Here is a 14,305-nt window from a genome sequence, read left to right as displayed (position 1 = left end):
GGACTGATGAGGTGGCAATGGTTATTGGTAGGAGAACATGGTAGGCATTTCTTAAAATCTGTGTAACAGGCTTTTTTTCTAAAGGTAATGCTCTTGCACTGCAGTGAGTTCACCAGACTTTAGATGCAGAAAATGTATGTGAGGGTTTTAAATTTAGTTTTGTTTTGCAAGCAAAAACAAGCTGGTGGTTTACAAATCATCAAATAGGGAGCCTGAACATGACATGTATGTCTGTATTGACTTTAACAGTATCGCTGTGTTCTCCTCTTTACAGAGAGTATTTTCCCTTGAGGGCCTCTTGAAGAGATCCTGTTGAAATCATGGACGGTAAGGGGAAAAGTACTCTTTTACTTTCAGTAGGAAAGTTGTTTTCTGACCAGTACATTAGTTAATAATTTCAAGCGTTCAGATAATTTGGTAAAAATTTTAGGAAAGGAAATAATGTTGTGCTGATTTCACTTGCCTTTGGTTTTGTTACCTTTCTGTGAGGCTGCTCTGTCCCTTCCTTGGTTTTGTTTTCTTCAGCAGCAAAGGCGACATTTCTTGTCTTGTTCTAAATTTCCGTTCTGCTCTGTCTGTCCCGTCCCCCACTTTTTCTCTCAGATTTTCTTCTTTTTTTCATTATTTGTCCCTTTGATCCATGTTTCTTTGCTTTCTGTTCTCTTCCTTGAGCAAAGTGTATCTGAGAATATGCTTTCTTGCCTGCCTTGCATCTTCCTTTTCGCTTCTGTTGGCAAAAGCAACATGGCTGTCTCTGTGGAGCTCCTGGCTACACCTTTACAGGTCCCAAGGCTTGTCTTAGTAGCAGCAGCAGCTGTTGTACAAGCAGCTGCATAGGAGGAAAAGCTAACACTAAGTAGCCTGCAAATTCTGTGCTGACCAGCCAGCCTGGATCATAAACTGAGTGCGTGCAACCACATTTCCATCCGACCAGAGAGCAGGAAGCTGCTCTAACTTCCTTCAGCCAAAGCTGAAGTAGTTTTTTGAGAATGCCACTTGCTGTTCTGATTTACTTTTGCTTGTCATTAGCTTGTGATTAGAGTATGATGGATATTTTATTCTATGGCAGCTTTCCTCTAACTGGAAAGAAATAATGCTGAGTTTAATTTTTGCCTTAGTTGATGATGACTTGGATCTGTTGGCCTCCCTCCTGGAAGAAGGTCAGGCAACTGAGGAGAGGGATCCTCCTGAGGAGGAAGATGCTGCAGAGGATGAGGGTGGAGAACCAGATGAATACGATGAGCTCTTTGATGCAGAAGATGATGCATCCTACAGTGAGGAGGTTGATGCTGAGGACAACATGATTGATGAAGAGAAGGAGAACCTGGCAACGCTGTTTGGAGATGTGGATGACCTGCTGGAAGAAGAGGCAGCAGAAGAAACTGTCCCTGCTACAGCTCCCAGTCAGGCAGAAGAGAAGACCAACCAAGAACTGCAAGGTTTCTGTAACACCATCTTTTTTTTCTGTTTTATCTGTATATATCTTGTCTCTAGAGACCTGGTGTGCAAAAGGTGCTTCTGCTGCCCAGATGAGGAACACAGAAAGCCCTTGTGATAGCTTCTGAGTTCAGTTTTCAGTGTTCAGTGGCTAAACTCACCAGAGTGAAGTAAGCTAGGGAAACTAAACTAGTTTGGCTGAGCGGGACAGAGAAGGTTGCCTGTGTACCCGTGCCTTGTCTGATGAACTGCAATGCTGCTTCAGTCTTCAGGGCTGCCATCCTGGCATGTTGCATGAGCACAGTTCTTCCTTCCCCCTCAGGACTTATTGGCAGGACGTTCAGTCAGTGCGGATGCAGAGCTGGCCACTGAGCCTTCCTGTGTCCAGGCCATGTGTTTGATTATATTGGCAATCTAGGCAATTCTGTGGCTCACTTCATTATAGTAAGGGGTGTAATCAGGCATTTAAATTTTCTTATATTCAGTGGGAAAGATAGGAGCAACCTTGGCAAGGAAGATACCATGGTGAAGTGAAACGAATACATGTGATAAATAAGCTCCAGGCTGTATAGAGAAGTGTCTGTTCACTGTGAGCGATGTAGAATCATGCAAATCTGTATTGTGGCTCTAGTCTTTGTTTTCTAAATTCCTAGGATGTAGTAAAACTGCCAGACTTCCAGGGATCTCATAAATCCCTCTTTGCAGCGGCTTCCCACTGTCTTCATTATTCTTTCTTTTCTTCTCCTTTCTTTCCTAGCTGAGCTGAAAAAATTGCAAGAACAGATGAAGATGTTACAGGAGCAGTTGCAGAAGACTGCAATTGGGCAGCAATCCAGCTCAGGCCCTGAGAAGAAAACCCCTGGTAATGAGACTAATTATATGGGTTTACGATTTGTTGGCTTACCAACGTGCGATTTATAGGCAAGACTCCAGATAATCCTAAAATGGGCACTGAGTGGCAAGAAGGAGTGGTGATCTGGTGGGTTCCCACACCGGGTATTCCCTGCAGCTACAGATCAAATCAATGAGCTACGGTTTTGGTATCTGCATGATGGGTTGATTCTACCAGGGGCAGCTTTTGCGACTGAAGTACTCCAGGGTCTTCTTCTGGAAATGTCCCTTCCTACAGGCAGATGCAAATACAGCCGTTGCTGCAGCACATTGGGTGTAGCAATAAAATTATATGGGAAAATTGGCTTGAGCTTGTTACTCAGAGAATTACTTTGTTTGGAGCAGTTCTTAGTGTTTGAACCCAGATCCTGAGCTTTTTTAAATGTTCTTTTTGTTGTTGTTTTCCTGGACAGGGAAATCTCCCTGTCCACCCTTAAAGGAAAGGAAAGTTCAGAAGCTGCAAGAGTCACCATGTTTCTCAGCCCAGCTGGGTAATCCTTTACCACCAGCCAAGCGAGGAATCCAGAAATCAAAAGCTTCCTCGGCAGGTACTGTTCTCATCTGCCTTTCACTGAAACACACTGGACTTTTGTCAAAAGCCTGCCTAGTTCACAGCAGCGGTGTACATACACCCAGGGTAGTTTTACACTAGTCGATGTACCAGCAGTGGTCTGGTCGCAGCAGAACAGAGCTTATTACAGAGTTACAACAGTACTCTTTGCAGTGGGTGCTATGGCCTGTACTGCTGTGGTTAACTTTGACACTGAGAGCAGTCTAGCTTGCATCTGTGTGTCCTACAGTTTAGCTTGCCCAGAAAATGAGAGCTGCTCCGGGAAGCTCCTCACTGGGCAGAACTGGTTGCTTGAGACACATGTGACTGATCTGGAGCTCTCAGTTTTCACTTAACTGAGAGACCAGGTCAATACAAATAAGAAAGTTTTACACTTTTTTTTTTAAGAGTGTTATATTAGACTCCTGTCCCTGGTCAGGTGTTAAGTTAATGTTGGTTTTATTTAGTTTTCTTTCATTATCAAGATTTTTTTTTCCCTTTCTTTTTTCCTGCTAAAGAGAACAAAACTCCTCCTCCACGGCAAGTCCTCAGTTTGTCATTCCAGCCTCTCAAGTCTGCCATAGGGAACACACCCAGTAAGGTGACCAGGGAGAAGACTCCTTTCAGGCCTCCATGTTCCAGTGCAACAACTCAGCCAGTGTCTGTGGAAACCTTCTCGGGACTGAGATTAAGGTCAGCAGCTCAGCACTGAGCTCTGTCTGGGGACATCATGCTCCAGAAATGGGAAAGAGAATGCATTCAGTCCAACGTCCTGTGATGCCAGTCACAGGTGGTTTGCAGGCAACTGGATTTCTCATTTGCTCTATAGATTGTTTAACCATGTCAGATTAGTAAATTGTTATTGGAATGCGTTGGGTTGGAAGAGACCTTTAAAGGTCATCTTTTCCAGCCCCCCTGCAGTCAGCAGGGACATCTTCAACTAGATCAGGTTGCTCAGAGCCCCATCTAGCCTGAACTTCAATGTCTCTAGGGATGGAGCCTCCACCACCTCTCTGGCCAACCTGTGCCGGTGTTTCACCACCTTCATTGTAAAGAACTTCTTCCTAATGTCTCATCTAAATCTACCCTGCTCTAGTTTAAAACCATTGCCCCTTATCCTGTCACTACAGGCTCTTGTAAGCAGTCCCTCTCCAGCTTTCCTGTAGCCCTCTCAAGGTACTGGAAGGCCACTACAAGGTTTCCCCAGAGCCTTCTCTTCTCTAGGCGGAACAGACCCAATTCTCTCAGCCTGTCTTTGTGGAAGAGGTGCTCCAGTCCCCTGATGAGGTCCATGTCCATCTTGTGTTGAGGGCTCCACAGCTGGACACAGCACTCCAGGGCAGGGAGGTCTCACCAGAGCAGAGGGGGAGAATCCCCTTTCTTGACCTGCTGGCCACACTTCTTTTGATGCAACCTTCTGGGCTGCGAGCATGCATTGGTGGCTCATGTCCAGCTTTTCATCCACTGTTAGAAAATGTGGGATGTAACACAAAGCCACAGCATTGGCTGGTTAATCAGTAAATAGGTAACAAGGACTTTTGGCTTAGTACCGTGTTTCTATTTCTGGTTTTACCTCTCCTCCTTTCTAACAAAAATGCTATCATTTTGTTAGCACTGCCTTCCCTGGGATGTACTCCGTGGTGGAAGAGGGAAGCAGTGGGCATATGCGAAGCCCAGCTGTGCTCCAGTCGAGCAGATTCTGCTCCACAGTGAGAAGCCTTGGGAGCCACTCGCGATCCCCATACTCGACGTGGCCACAAGAGGTCTCTGAATCCTCACGGTGTCTTTCTTAACCGAAAACCGTGCTGGATTTCCAAATCATGCTCAGTCAGTCCTACTAAGACGTTCCTGAAATGAGCAGAGGTAATGCAGGCTCAGGGCTAAGTTGCAGTGTAGCTGTTGGCACAAAAACCAGCACAACCAGTAGCTTTGTAATACTTGTGCGCAGTGTCCTTAACCAAGGGGTTTTTTTCCAGCTACCTCAGGGTGAAATAAGGCAGAGAAGCATTTTGCAGCGGAGGTTGTCTCCCCAGGAGAATGCAGGGTGGTTTTGATTGTCTCTGTCCGTTACGCCAATGGATGTGTTCTCTTTTGCGTGCTTTCACTTGATCTAGAAAACCCCGGGTGTCTTCGGCTGAAATGGACAGAAAAATGGCTAACAGGAAACTCATCCGACTGTCCCAGCTGAGGAGCAAGCTTGGGGCAGAAAATCTGGAAGAAATAGACTGGGTAACGTTTGGAGTCATAGTGAAGAAGATCACTCCTCAGAGTGCCAATAATGTAAGTAACTGTGTTGTGTCTCTCGCTCCGCTCAAGTGAAATGTTCATCCTCTTTCCTGAGAAGCTAATACGGTCAGCGACTTAAGCAGCCAACTCCATGTAGTAAATGAAAAGCTGCTGTGTTAAAGATCTTGGCTCATCTGGTTTCATGCAGTAATGCTGCTTTTAGTCCTTAGGGTAAATCTTTAGCTTATCTGAGGCAACTGTACCAGCCAGTAGCACTGGCTAATGTAAGCATAGCATAAATCTGTCTTAAATCTGTTCATCCACTGGTGTACGTTAAATGCCAGTGTGAATAAAAGGACTATGACTCAGTTTTTCTAGCCAGTCCTCTTGTTTTAAATATGCCAAGACCTTCTGCTTCCATCGTTTCCCTAGAAGTCATTCTGTCCTAGGTGGTGTCCTACAGAAAGTCCTTGATGAAACAGAGATCTGGACATGCCTTGATTTTGTTTGTTCAGTTGGGTAAAAACCTCTTTATTTGACAAGCAAGAGTGCTGCCCAGCTTTTGTATCAGGAAGATGGATCACCGCGCTGTTGTTGTGCTCTTTTGGCCTTTAAGAATCTCAGACCTGGCTGCATGGCATGGCTACAGATGGTGTATCTAAGCTCTACTGACGTTAAAAATTGTACTTTTCTAAGTCAGGAAAACCTGTGCAGGGGAGGAAATTGTAGACAGAAATCAGGATAACTCTCTAAAAGCAACAGTAAGAGGGAATGCAGTCAGTGTCCCTGTATTGAGCTAAAAGTGAATGTCTGTTCCAGGGCAAAACCTTCAGTATCTGGCGGCTGAATGACCTGCGGGATCTCAATCACTGTGTCTCACTCTTCTTGTTCGGGGGAGTCCACAAAGAGCACTGGAAGACAGACCAAGGCACAGTCGTTGGGCTGCTTAATGCTAATCCTATGAAACCTAAAGAAGGCTCAGATGAGGTGAGAGGGTTTTTCACTTGCCCATCAGCTGTAGATAAAAGCCCATAGCTCAGCTCTTTCGTATCTACTTGAGATTTAGCTTTATAACGCACGTTAAGGCTGAAATTACAGCAGTCTGCTTCAGCAGTTTGAATTGCGTCCAGATATTTGCGTGATGTGTTCTTGTTCCTGGCCTCCTGGAAGGCTGAATTTCAAGAAGTCCTATTAAATATGTAAACCCAGAGTTTATCCAAGTGCTTAATCTGCTCTCGGTAGCAGTCAACTCTCCTACAGATATAGGGAGTGTATTTTCATTTTAGTTTATTCATCTACTGAAGTGCAATGCCTATTTCAGCCCAGAGGTTTCTCAAAGCTGAAAAATGTGGGGAAGGTCATTTCTCTCTTCTGATTTAAGCATGAGAGCGTATAAGATGTGATTACAAAATTTCTCCTGGTTTCAAAATCATGACTGCAAAGAAGCAGTATTTGATTTATTAAGTAAACGATCTATTATGTATAGTAAGTTAATACATAAATATTTTATGTGCTTGATCAATTCCTTATAAATGCAGAAGATGATTAATTACTTTTCTGTATGTATCAAAACATTTAAGTTGGCTCAATTTTGCTAATAGTTTTCAAAGTTTTTAAAGATCTTTTTAATTGCACTGGAATGGAAACTGGTTTTACCAACCTCTGTCAAGGGGTATTTCAGTCTCGTAACTGGTAATGTAGTGTTTTGCATTTTAAATTCTCCAAATGGAAAATTTAAAAATCTCCTTAGTTGTCTATTAAGCTACCTGATCGATTAAATTAACATGAATATGCAGTAGAAAGACCTGTTGATAAGTAGGAAGGCATACCACATTTAAAGAAAGCGCGGTATTTAAATGTTAAGAATGGTTCTTCCTAGCTAAAACGCGCACATTTAGAACTACATTAAGCCTGACTTCTCAAAGTGTTTCTTATAGACACAATTCCTAGTATTTTTGATTGTGTGAAGTAGACGTTCTTCTCGCACAGGAGTCGGTTTTGATTGGATTTAAACATGGAGAGGGACAGAGAGCTGCACTGCATCTCCTCTTCCCATCCACTGCTGAATGTGGTTGCCATGATGGCATCAGAGCCAAGAGGCTGTACAGGACCATCATTGATGAAACAACTTGATTTGCCTTTGCTGCTCCTTTGTTTCCTGAGCATAGAAATCTAAGGTCTTTCACCTCTTTGTGAGAAAGAAATTTAACTTTTTTTCTTTTTAACTGAGCCTTTTCTCAATCTGAACAGGACATCTGGCTTTCTTAAACTAAGCCTGCATTTTAAAACTGCGTTGTTAATACCAGAGGTACTAAACTGGATCAGAGCCAAACCAGTGACATTTTGAGAGAAACCCATCCAGTCCTCCTCAAGGCCTGTTCTGATTTCTTTCCAGGTGTGTTTGTCTGTTGACCATCCCCAGAAAATCCTCCTTATGGGTGAAGCTCTGGACATGGGCACCTGCAAAGCCAGGAAGAAGAACGGTGATCCTTGTGCACAGATTGTGAACCTGGTCTGTATTTAACTAGGACATCCTTAAGCTGCTGCTAAAAAGTCTGCCTGCTGATGTTGTACTGATGCTTTGACTCTTTGGCTTATTTCTGGATCTCGACTTTTAACTGGCTAAAGTGAGGGGAGAAATGGAGAGATGAAACCCTGAGGAGCTTGTTATGTCACGGTGCCGTAGCAACACTGTGGGAGTTCCCTAAGTGCAAAGCTGGGGCTGTCGTGAAAAGAGATGGTCTTGACCCATGAATACCACCGTCTCCACAGCCTTTCATTTTCCTTTGTGCCGCAGCGAGCTTCTCTGCGCTGCTCTAGGGAACTCATCTAAGGTAAAACAATCAGAAGTTGTTCCTGGGAGTAGCTGTCTTTATCAGGGATGGTTTTAACCCAAAGAGTTCCCTGGTCCAGCGCCCCGGCAAGCTGCCAGAAGAGTTGTACCTGAAGGGGTATAACTGGGGCGCTGGAGATGAAAGGAAAAAGGTGCTGGGATTCTTCTTTTAGGGACAGTACTGACTTGCACAAGGTTAAAGGACTTGTGGACTATGTCACTACGTGGCTATGGTGGTGTTGTAATACCTGAAAGGAACCCTGTCTAAGCTGGAAGGGTTACAGTTAGTAGGGCAGGACGTAGAATGAGGAGAGAAAATGAAGAACTCAGGAGAAACTCAAAGTGTATGGAGTGGGAGGTACTTGTAGCAAAACAAGGCTGTGATTGCAGACCCGCTCCAGGAGGTGACTGTGAACAAGGTTATCAATGTCGGTGCTGCCTGCAAAAAACTGTAGACGGAAGTTGTCTGGCAGAAAAACCTATGAAGGAGTTGGCTGTCTGTTTAATTAGCGACAAAACATGTTTGAATGTGGGGTAATTGTGGCTGTACAAACCTGAGGCAGATGAATATCAACAAGAAGAGTATTATTTTGGTCAAAAGTTAAAGAACACTCTGAGTGAGCACACGTATGGCACTGCTGTCTCTGACTGCCAAGTTCACTGTATTCAGTTCTGAACTGCTGCAGACTGACACTGAAAACTGATGAACTAATCTGAAAGGAGTGCATGAACTATCTCGCTCTGGTGTTAGTTTTCTTCTGTGTTTATACTAGTAAGAAAATTATGTACAGTTCAGAGTCAAGAGTACAGAATCTGGGCCAGAGCATCTGGGACATCAGTTAGTTTAAGCCAAGGATTAACCTTAAAATTCTTGACACACAGGGGGTTTTTCAGTGATTAGTACATGCAATTTTAGTTTTGTTTTTCATGCTGGAGCGTGGATATACGTTTGCCATGTGGGAAAATGCTGGAGCATCACAACAGAGATGTTACTTCAGTTTAGCCATAGAAGGATGCATGTAGGTGAGAGGAAATAAGTTAATTGTAACTGCTAGTGTTCTGCAACAGGCTTCTCTTATTTCTTTTCAGAACGACTGTGAATATTGTCAGTATCACATACAATCCCAGTACAAGAAGCTCAGTTCAAAGCGGGCAGATCTGCAGTCCACTTTCTCTGGTGGCCGTATTCCCAAAAAAGTCGGTCGGAAAAATCCCAGTTTGAAGGAAAGGCTGTGTCAGGATGGGTTTTACTATGGAGGTGTCTCTTCAGCAGCATATGCAGCCTCAGTGTAAGACAAATCACTTATTTCCCTTGCTTTTAGACAGAATTTTCTTCCCATACACAAGTAAGCCTGAAGTTATTTCTAAGGGGACCTATTTAGTAGAGATCCCTTTGACTTTGCATTCACCAAATAGGAATAAATGCCCCAAGTTTGGCGTAATCCTCCTCTCCCCATGGGGTAACAGAGCTGCTGTTTGACAGGAAATTTTAAGAGTGCTAAGGGGTGATTTTTTACCTCTAAATTAATAAATTGTGAAGCCAGGTGGCATTGTGTTTCGGTAGATGAAATGAACTTCATCATGGGATCCCAAGCATTCAGGTCTCAGAGATAACTATTTTTCAGTGCCTTTCCCTTAATGTAATTTGTTATGGCTCATTACATTTAATCCCAGACTTGGTGTGTTCTCTATTTCCTCCTTGTCTCTTCCTTGACTGAAATAATACAGTATCGCTGTGTTAATGAGGAGAGAGTAGCTGGAGTTCTGTTGAAGCACTGGGATAGTGTTCACGCTTCTGTCCTTGCTCTGAACACAGGAAAACTCTGACATTCTGGTTTTGTTTCTTCTTTCTAGTGCAGCAGCTGCAGCGCCAAAAAGGAAGATTCAAACCACTCTCTCCAATCTAATCGTGAGAGGAGCTGATGCAGTTGTCCAGGAAACCAGGCAGAAAATTGGTACCTAATTACCCATGTAGTGTCTTCACCCTCCGGATATTTCCAGCGTGATGTGTAGATGTGTCCCAGGACCCTGCTGCTCACTGAATGAATCTGGCAATTGCTTTGCTACAGAGCTAGCCGTTTGCAGGCTGCCTTCTCAGTTGATTGAAACACTTCTCCCCTCTCAAGATCGCAGCCACAGGGCAAACGTAACTAAGCAACTGTGTAGCTCCATGCACCTTTTTTTTTGTCACTGCCCCTGAATTAAGTTTCCTGTTTCTGTCTTTGGACAGTGACAGAAGATCTTTGCCAGATTAACAGGAATTGGAAGTTTTAATAACTTTGAACCAGAGAATTTATTTTATTTGATCAAAATAAATTGCTTCTGTCAGTCTGGAAAGATTACAAGGAGTACCAAGTATAAATCAGAGTCTGGTCTGCAATCGGGGAACTCCTGAGCACCCAGCCTGTTTGTAGTGCTTTTCTTTTGTGATCCTCAAAGCATGTTCCTTCCATACCCTTCACGATGTCACCGATTGTCTCTGCCTCCATTTAATTTCTGTACAGCGCTTACTGTTATGCCCCCTTTATGCTCCATGGAGAGCAGATGACAGATTATTCAAGTTATGTGCTCTAGATGCCACTTAGATATCTTATTCACATCTTCCAGTTCCCTCAGTTGCCTCGGTTCCAGTTGCTTCCGTTTCAGACAATATAGTATGTATCCTATCTCTAGTTTTTCACAGAATCACAGAATGTTTGGGGCTGGAAGGCACCTTGAAAGATCATCTTGTGCAACCCCCCTGCCAGAGTAGGATCACCTAGAGTAGGTGAGAGTAGAGTACATGCTCTTAATTCTCTGATCAGACATGGTGACTTCGAGGCTTTCAAGAATTTCAAAAATGGGAACAGTGGGAGCACCGCAGAAAAACAAGGCTGATGGGGCACTGACTGACTGATGAAATTGCTGAAGGGGTAGAAATATCTTTGTGATGTGCTCTGTGAGAACAAGGCCTCGGGCAACCAAATATGACATAGAAACTGGCCTTGTTTTGAGAAGGTGTTTACTCAGATGATCTGCAGGGGTTTCTTCCAACGTGGACTACTCTACATCTCTAAAGCCAGGCCTGCTTCCCTTCCTGGCTGAAAATCTGTCGTATTTCTGCCTCTTCCACTCCAGGTGCAGCAAAGAGACCCATGCAGTGTTCTGAGGAATTCAAGGAACTGCTGGCACAGCCAACTTTTGGAGCACGAAACCTCTACAAACACTGGACCAAAGCAGGTATTGTCCTTTTGCCTGAACGAAAACTCACTCCTGAAAACACTCAACTTCCTTCAGAGCAAACATTAGGGGTTTTTTTATTCTATTCCTCTTTGTTGTCTTTTCCTAGATGCTGAAAAGAGGCAAGGGGCCGATTTCCAGTCTATTTCGGCTTCAGCACTGCTCAAGCAACAGAAACAGAAATTGCTGGAGGCCAGAAAAAAGCGATCTGAAGAGATTCAGAGGCGGTAATACATACTTTCTTTCACGGGAAGGGTTCCGTTATTGTGGCCCTAAGTGTAACTGTAGGAGGTGTTTTGCTCGTTTAATAAAAACTTCATTTAAATAGAAATACCCCAGTGTTCAGTTGAAAACCAAATGCCCCAGCACAGTGCCCCACAACTGAAAGGCATGATAGGAAGAGGCTGATCAAAGTAGCAAACTTAGGGTCAGGAGTCTTGGTTCTGTTCATTGCTCACTTGCAAGGATCTTCTGAACCCTAAAATTTGCCAAGTGTTTTGTGCATATCCTCCTAACAAACCTAAGAAGAACCTCAGAAGAGACACCTTGATTCAAAATAAGATTGATGCAGCCAAGTAGACTCAAAAGGCTCAACAGGAGCCAAAACAGAACCTGGAAGAGAATAACAGTCTAGGCACAATCATCATGATATTTCCTCCAAATACTGCTCCAGCACTGTATTTCAGGCGTTTTCCAAGCTAAGAGTGGTGTCTGTCACAGTAGCTCTGAAGGTTTTGTTGTTTTTAATTCCTGTGAACCTGTCCAATCTCTTCACCATAACCTATATAAACCTCAGCATTTATGTGGCTCCTGTGACAAAGAAGCCCATTGCTTAACTATCTATTCTGCAAAGAAACCCGGTTTTGTGCTTTCAGCTCCCACCTTTCAGCTTCATTTGATGCTTCTCTCTGCTTTTTGCTTTGGAAAGCAATTAGTCATTCACTCCTTCTGGTGGTTTCTTCAGGGCACTGTTGAATTCAGCAACGCAGTGAACTCCTTACCAGTTTTGTTGTCCTCTCCTGAGTGCCTGAATTGCTACATGATTTTCTAGCAATAAAAGGCCAATTAGTGAAAAAATCAGTCTGCTTCTCTTCCACTGCTGTTTCTTAAATGTTTCTGTCTCCTTGATTTGTGTCCCTATTTCAATGGATTATTCTTGCCTTTCAAGGTTTCTCCAGAATACAAGTAAAACAGGCAGCCTTGCCTTGCCGTCCTCCTCCAAACAGTCCTCTCTCCATTCGCGAACTCCTGGCGCAGAGTTTCCCAAAGCTGCAAAAAATTCAACTCCTCAAATGCCCAGGCTGGGCACAGGCTTCTCAGAAGGAGAAGATATCCTCTTCTTCGACGGGTCTCCACCTCCAACACCAAAACTAGACAACTTGGCCGAAGCCAAAAAGGTAACGGCAACTTGAATCTTTTCAAGTATTACAAAGGGGACGTTACGGGAAGTTTAGTTTCTGCCAGTAGGGGAGTCATCGGTCAGATACAGGCTGGCTCAGTTCTGATGTTAGTGAAGTTTCTGATTTGTGGGATCAGGCTCTCCTGTATGACAGTACACAAGGATCCTGCAGTTCCTGACAGCTGTTGGTACTGAGGTCTGTGCTACTGTCTTGCCTGTAGTCGACCTCCAGAGCAGTGGAACAGCTGCTAAAAAGGAGCCTGTGTGTGTAACATTTGTCCACCAGAGCTGGTGTCTTTTGCTTGTTCAGAATATACTAGAATTCATCAGAAGTGAACTGTTAGGATCTGCCTGGTGTGTGATGCTCACAAGCTCGCTCTCGATCTTCTCTGAAGGCAAACATCACTGAAGCCACTGACACGACTGGCAATTTCAGCAATGCCAGTTGGGCAGGGGACAGAGCTGCCTCTTGGGATGAGACTGGGGAAAAGGAGATGGGGAGACAGCATCTCATTTAAGTCACGAACCTGATGCTAAGCTCTTTGCTGAAGAAACGCTTCTTTAAGCATGCTGGCAGCTTCTCTGAGTAGAACTGATTCTGTTACTCTGTTACAAACCTGACAGTTTGTCATCCCTTGGGCAAACTACCTTTGGGGAGCAGTTTGGGGTAGGTGTGTGGCTCTTCTTGTACAGCCACCTGCTTCATGCAGATGGGACAGAGCTTCTCTATTCACCAGTGGCTGCTCTTCTTACTTTTGTGTTTTGGGGGTTTGAGACATGTTAAAACATCAGGTTGTGAGTAGGTCCTGGACCAGGATAGGACATGCTGAAGTGATTTTTTCAAAAGAAAGGAGAGCAAGGCCTGTCGATACTGCTTGGTTTACAAGCATGAAAACAAGTAAGGTGCAGGAAAGATGCAGGGAATTTGTGCTGAAAATCCCTGGAGTACTAAACCGTGCTTGTTTGTTCTTGGACATTGCTAGTGCAGTGTATTGTGGGTGTTTTACCGTTTGCCGGGTAAGAAACAGTGGACTAAACCAGTTAAACTTGGTTGTGCCATGAGTTTGAATAATTTTAGTTTCTAGCCAGAACAGATTGCATCTTTCCTTGGCACGTATCCATTTGTCAAAGCAACTCTTCTCTTCCAGCAAGGAAGGAGTCTTACAATTCTGAGAGTATGGAAAAGAACAGTTGTACGCAATTTTCTGTTAGTTCCAAATTATTACCACTTTATGTGGTAATCTCAAGTGATTTTATTCTTTTGATAAACTTACTGATTTATGAGGCAGTTAAAGCACAGCTGCAGAGATATCAAGCCTGGTAACACCCCCAGAGGAGTGATTTTATGGTTTGGGATGTCACAAGAGGCTGGGTGATGTGGTGAATTAGATGTACAGCAGAGCTGGGAATTTTGTTGGGCCTCTTTTTGGCCACTTCTATGCACAGGCTGCTGGATCTTGTCTTCCCCATTTCACAGACTTCCTCTGCTGCTTCTGAAGTACAAACAGGGGAGTCAGACCAGTCACCAACATATTCATTACTCTTTCCTGTTTTCTAGCTGGCTGCAATACACCGACTACGAGCAAAAGGCCAGATTCTTGCTAAAACTGACCCGAACTGTATCAAGAGGAAAAGAACTGATGTTGATGATGTCCTAGAAATCGTTGAAAGAGTTGAGAAAAATGTTGCTCAGCCACAAGGTACAGAAGCAGAGAATGGTCTGTCATGTTAAGCTTCTAGAACAGAATGG

The 14,305-nt window shown here is 43.9% G+C and overlaps 1 protein-coding gene across 1 annotated transcript in view; it reads left to right on the top strand.

Annotated features, from left to right (window-relative positions):
• Nucleotides 1-320: 320 nt before the first annotated feature.
• MCM10 (minichromosome maintenance complex component 10) overlaps nt 321-14,305 on the top strand; it is a 17,984-nt gene continuing 3,999 nt past the window's right edge. The window contains exons 1-14 of the mRNA XM_009869736.1: nt 321-327; nt 1,119-1,439; nt 2,195-2,299; nt 2,742-2,876; nt 3,397-3,571; nt 4,993-5,158; nt 5,924-6,091; nt 7,500-7,616; nt 9,027-9,226; nt 9,792-9,892; nt 11,055-11,156; nt 11,266-11,383; nt 12,325-12,553; nt 14,114-14,273. Of these exons, the coding sequence (XP_009868038.1) occupies nt 321-327; nt 1,119-1,439; nt 2,195-2,299; nt 2,742-2,876; nt 3,397-3,571; nt 4,993-5,158; nt 5,924-6,091; nt 7,500-7,616; nt 9,027-9,226; nt 9,792-9,892; nt 11,055-11,156; nt 11,266-11,383; nt 12,325-12,553; nt 14,114-14,273 (2,104 nt within the window). The remainder of the gene's footprint in view (nt 328-1,118; nt 1,440-2,194; nt 2,300-2,741; nt 2,877-3,396; nt 3,572-4,992; nt 5,159-5,923; nt 6,092-7,499; nt 7,617-9,026; nt 9,227-9,791; nt 9,893-11,054; nt 11,157-11,265; nt 11,384-12,324; nt 12,554-14,113; nt 14,274-14,305) is intronic.

Source organism: Apaloderma vittatum, unplaced genomic scaffold (genome assembly GCF_000703405.1).
Source record: "Apaloderma vittatum isolate BGI_N311 unplaced genomic scaffold, ASM70340v1 scaffold27455, whole genome shotgun sequence".
In the NCBI taxonomy this organism is placed as follows: domain Eukaryota; kingdom Metazoa; phylum Chordata; class Aves; order Trogoniformes; family Trogonidae; genus Apaloderma; species Apaloderma vittatum.
The sequence above is the reverse complement of the archived record's forward strand: the minus strand, read 5'-3'. Positions and strand labels throughout refer to the sequence as shown.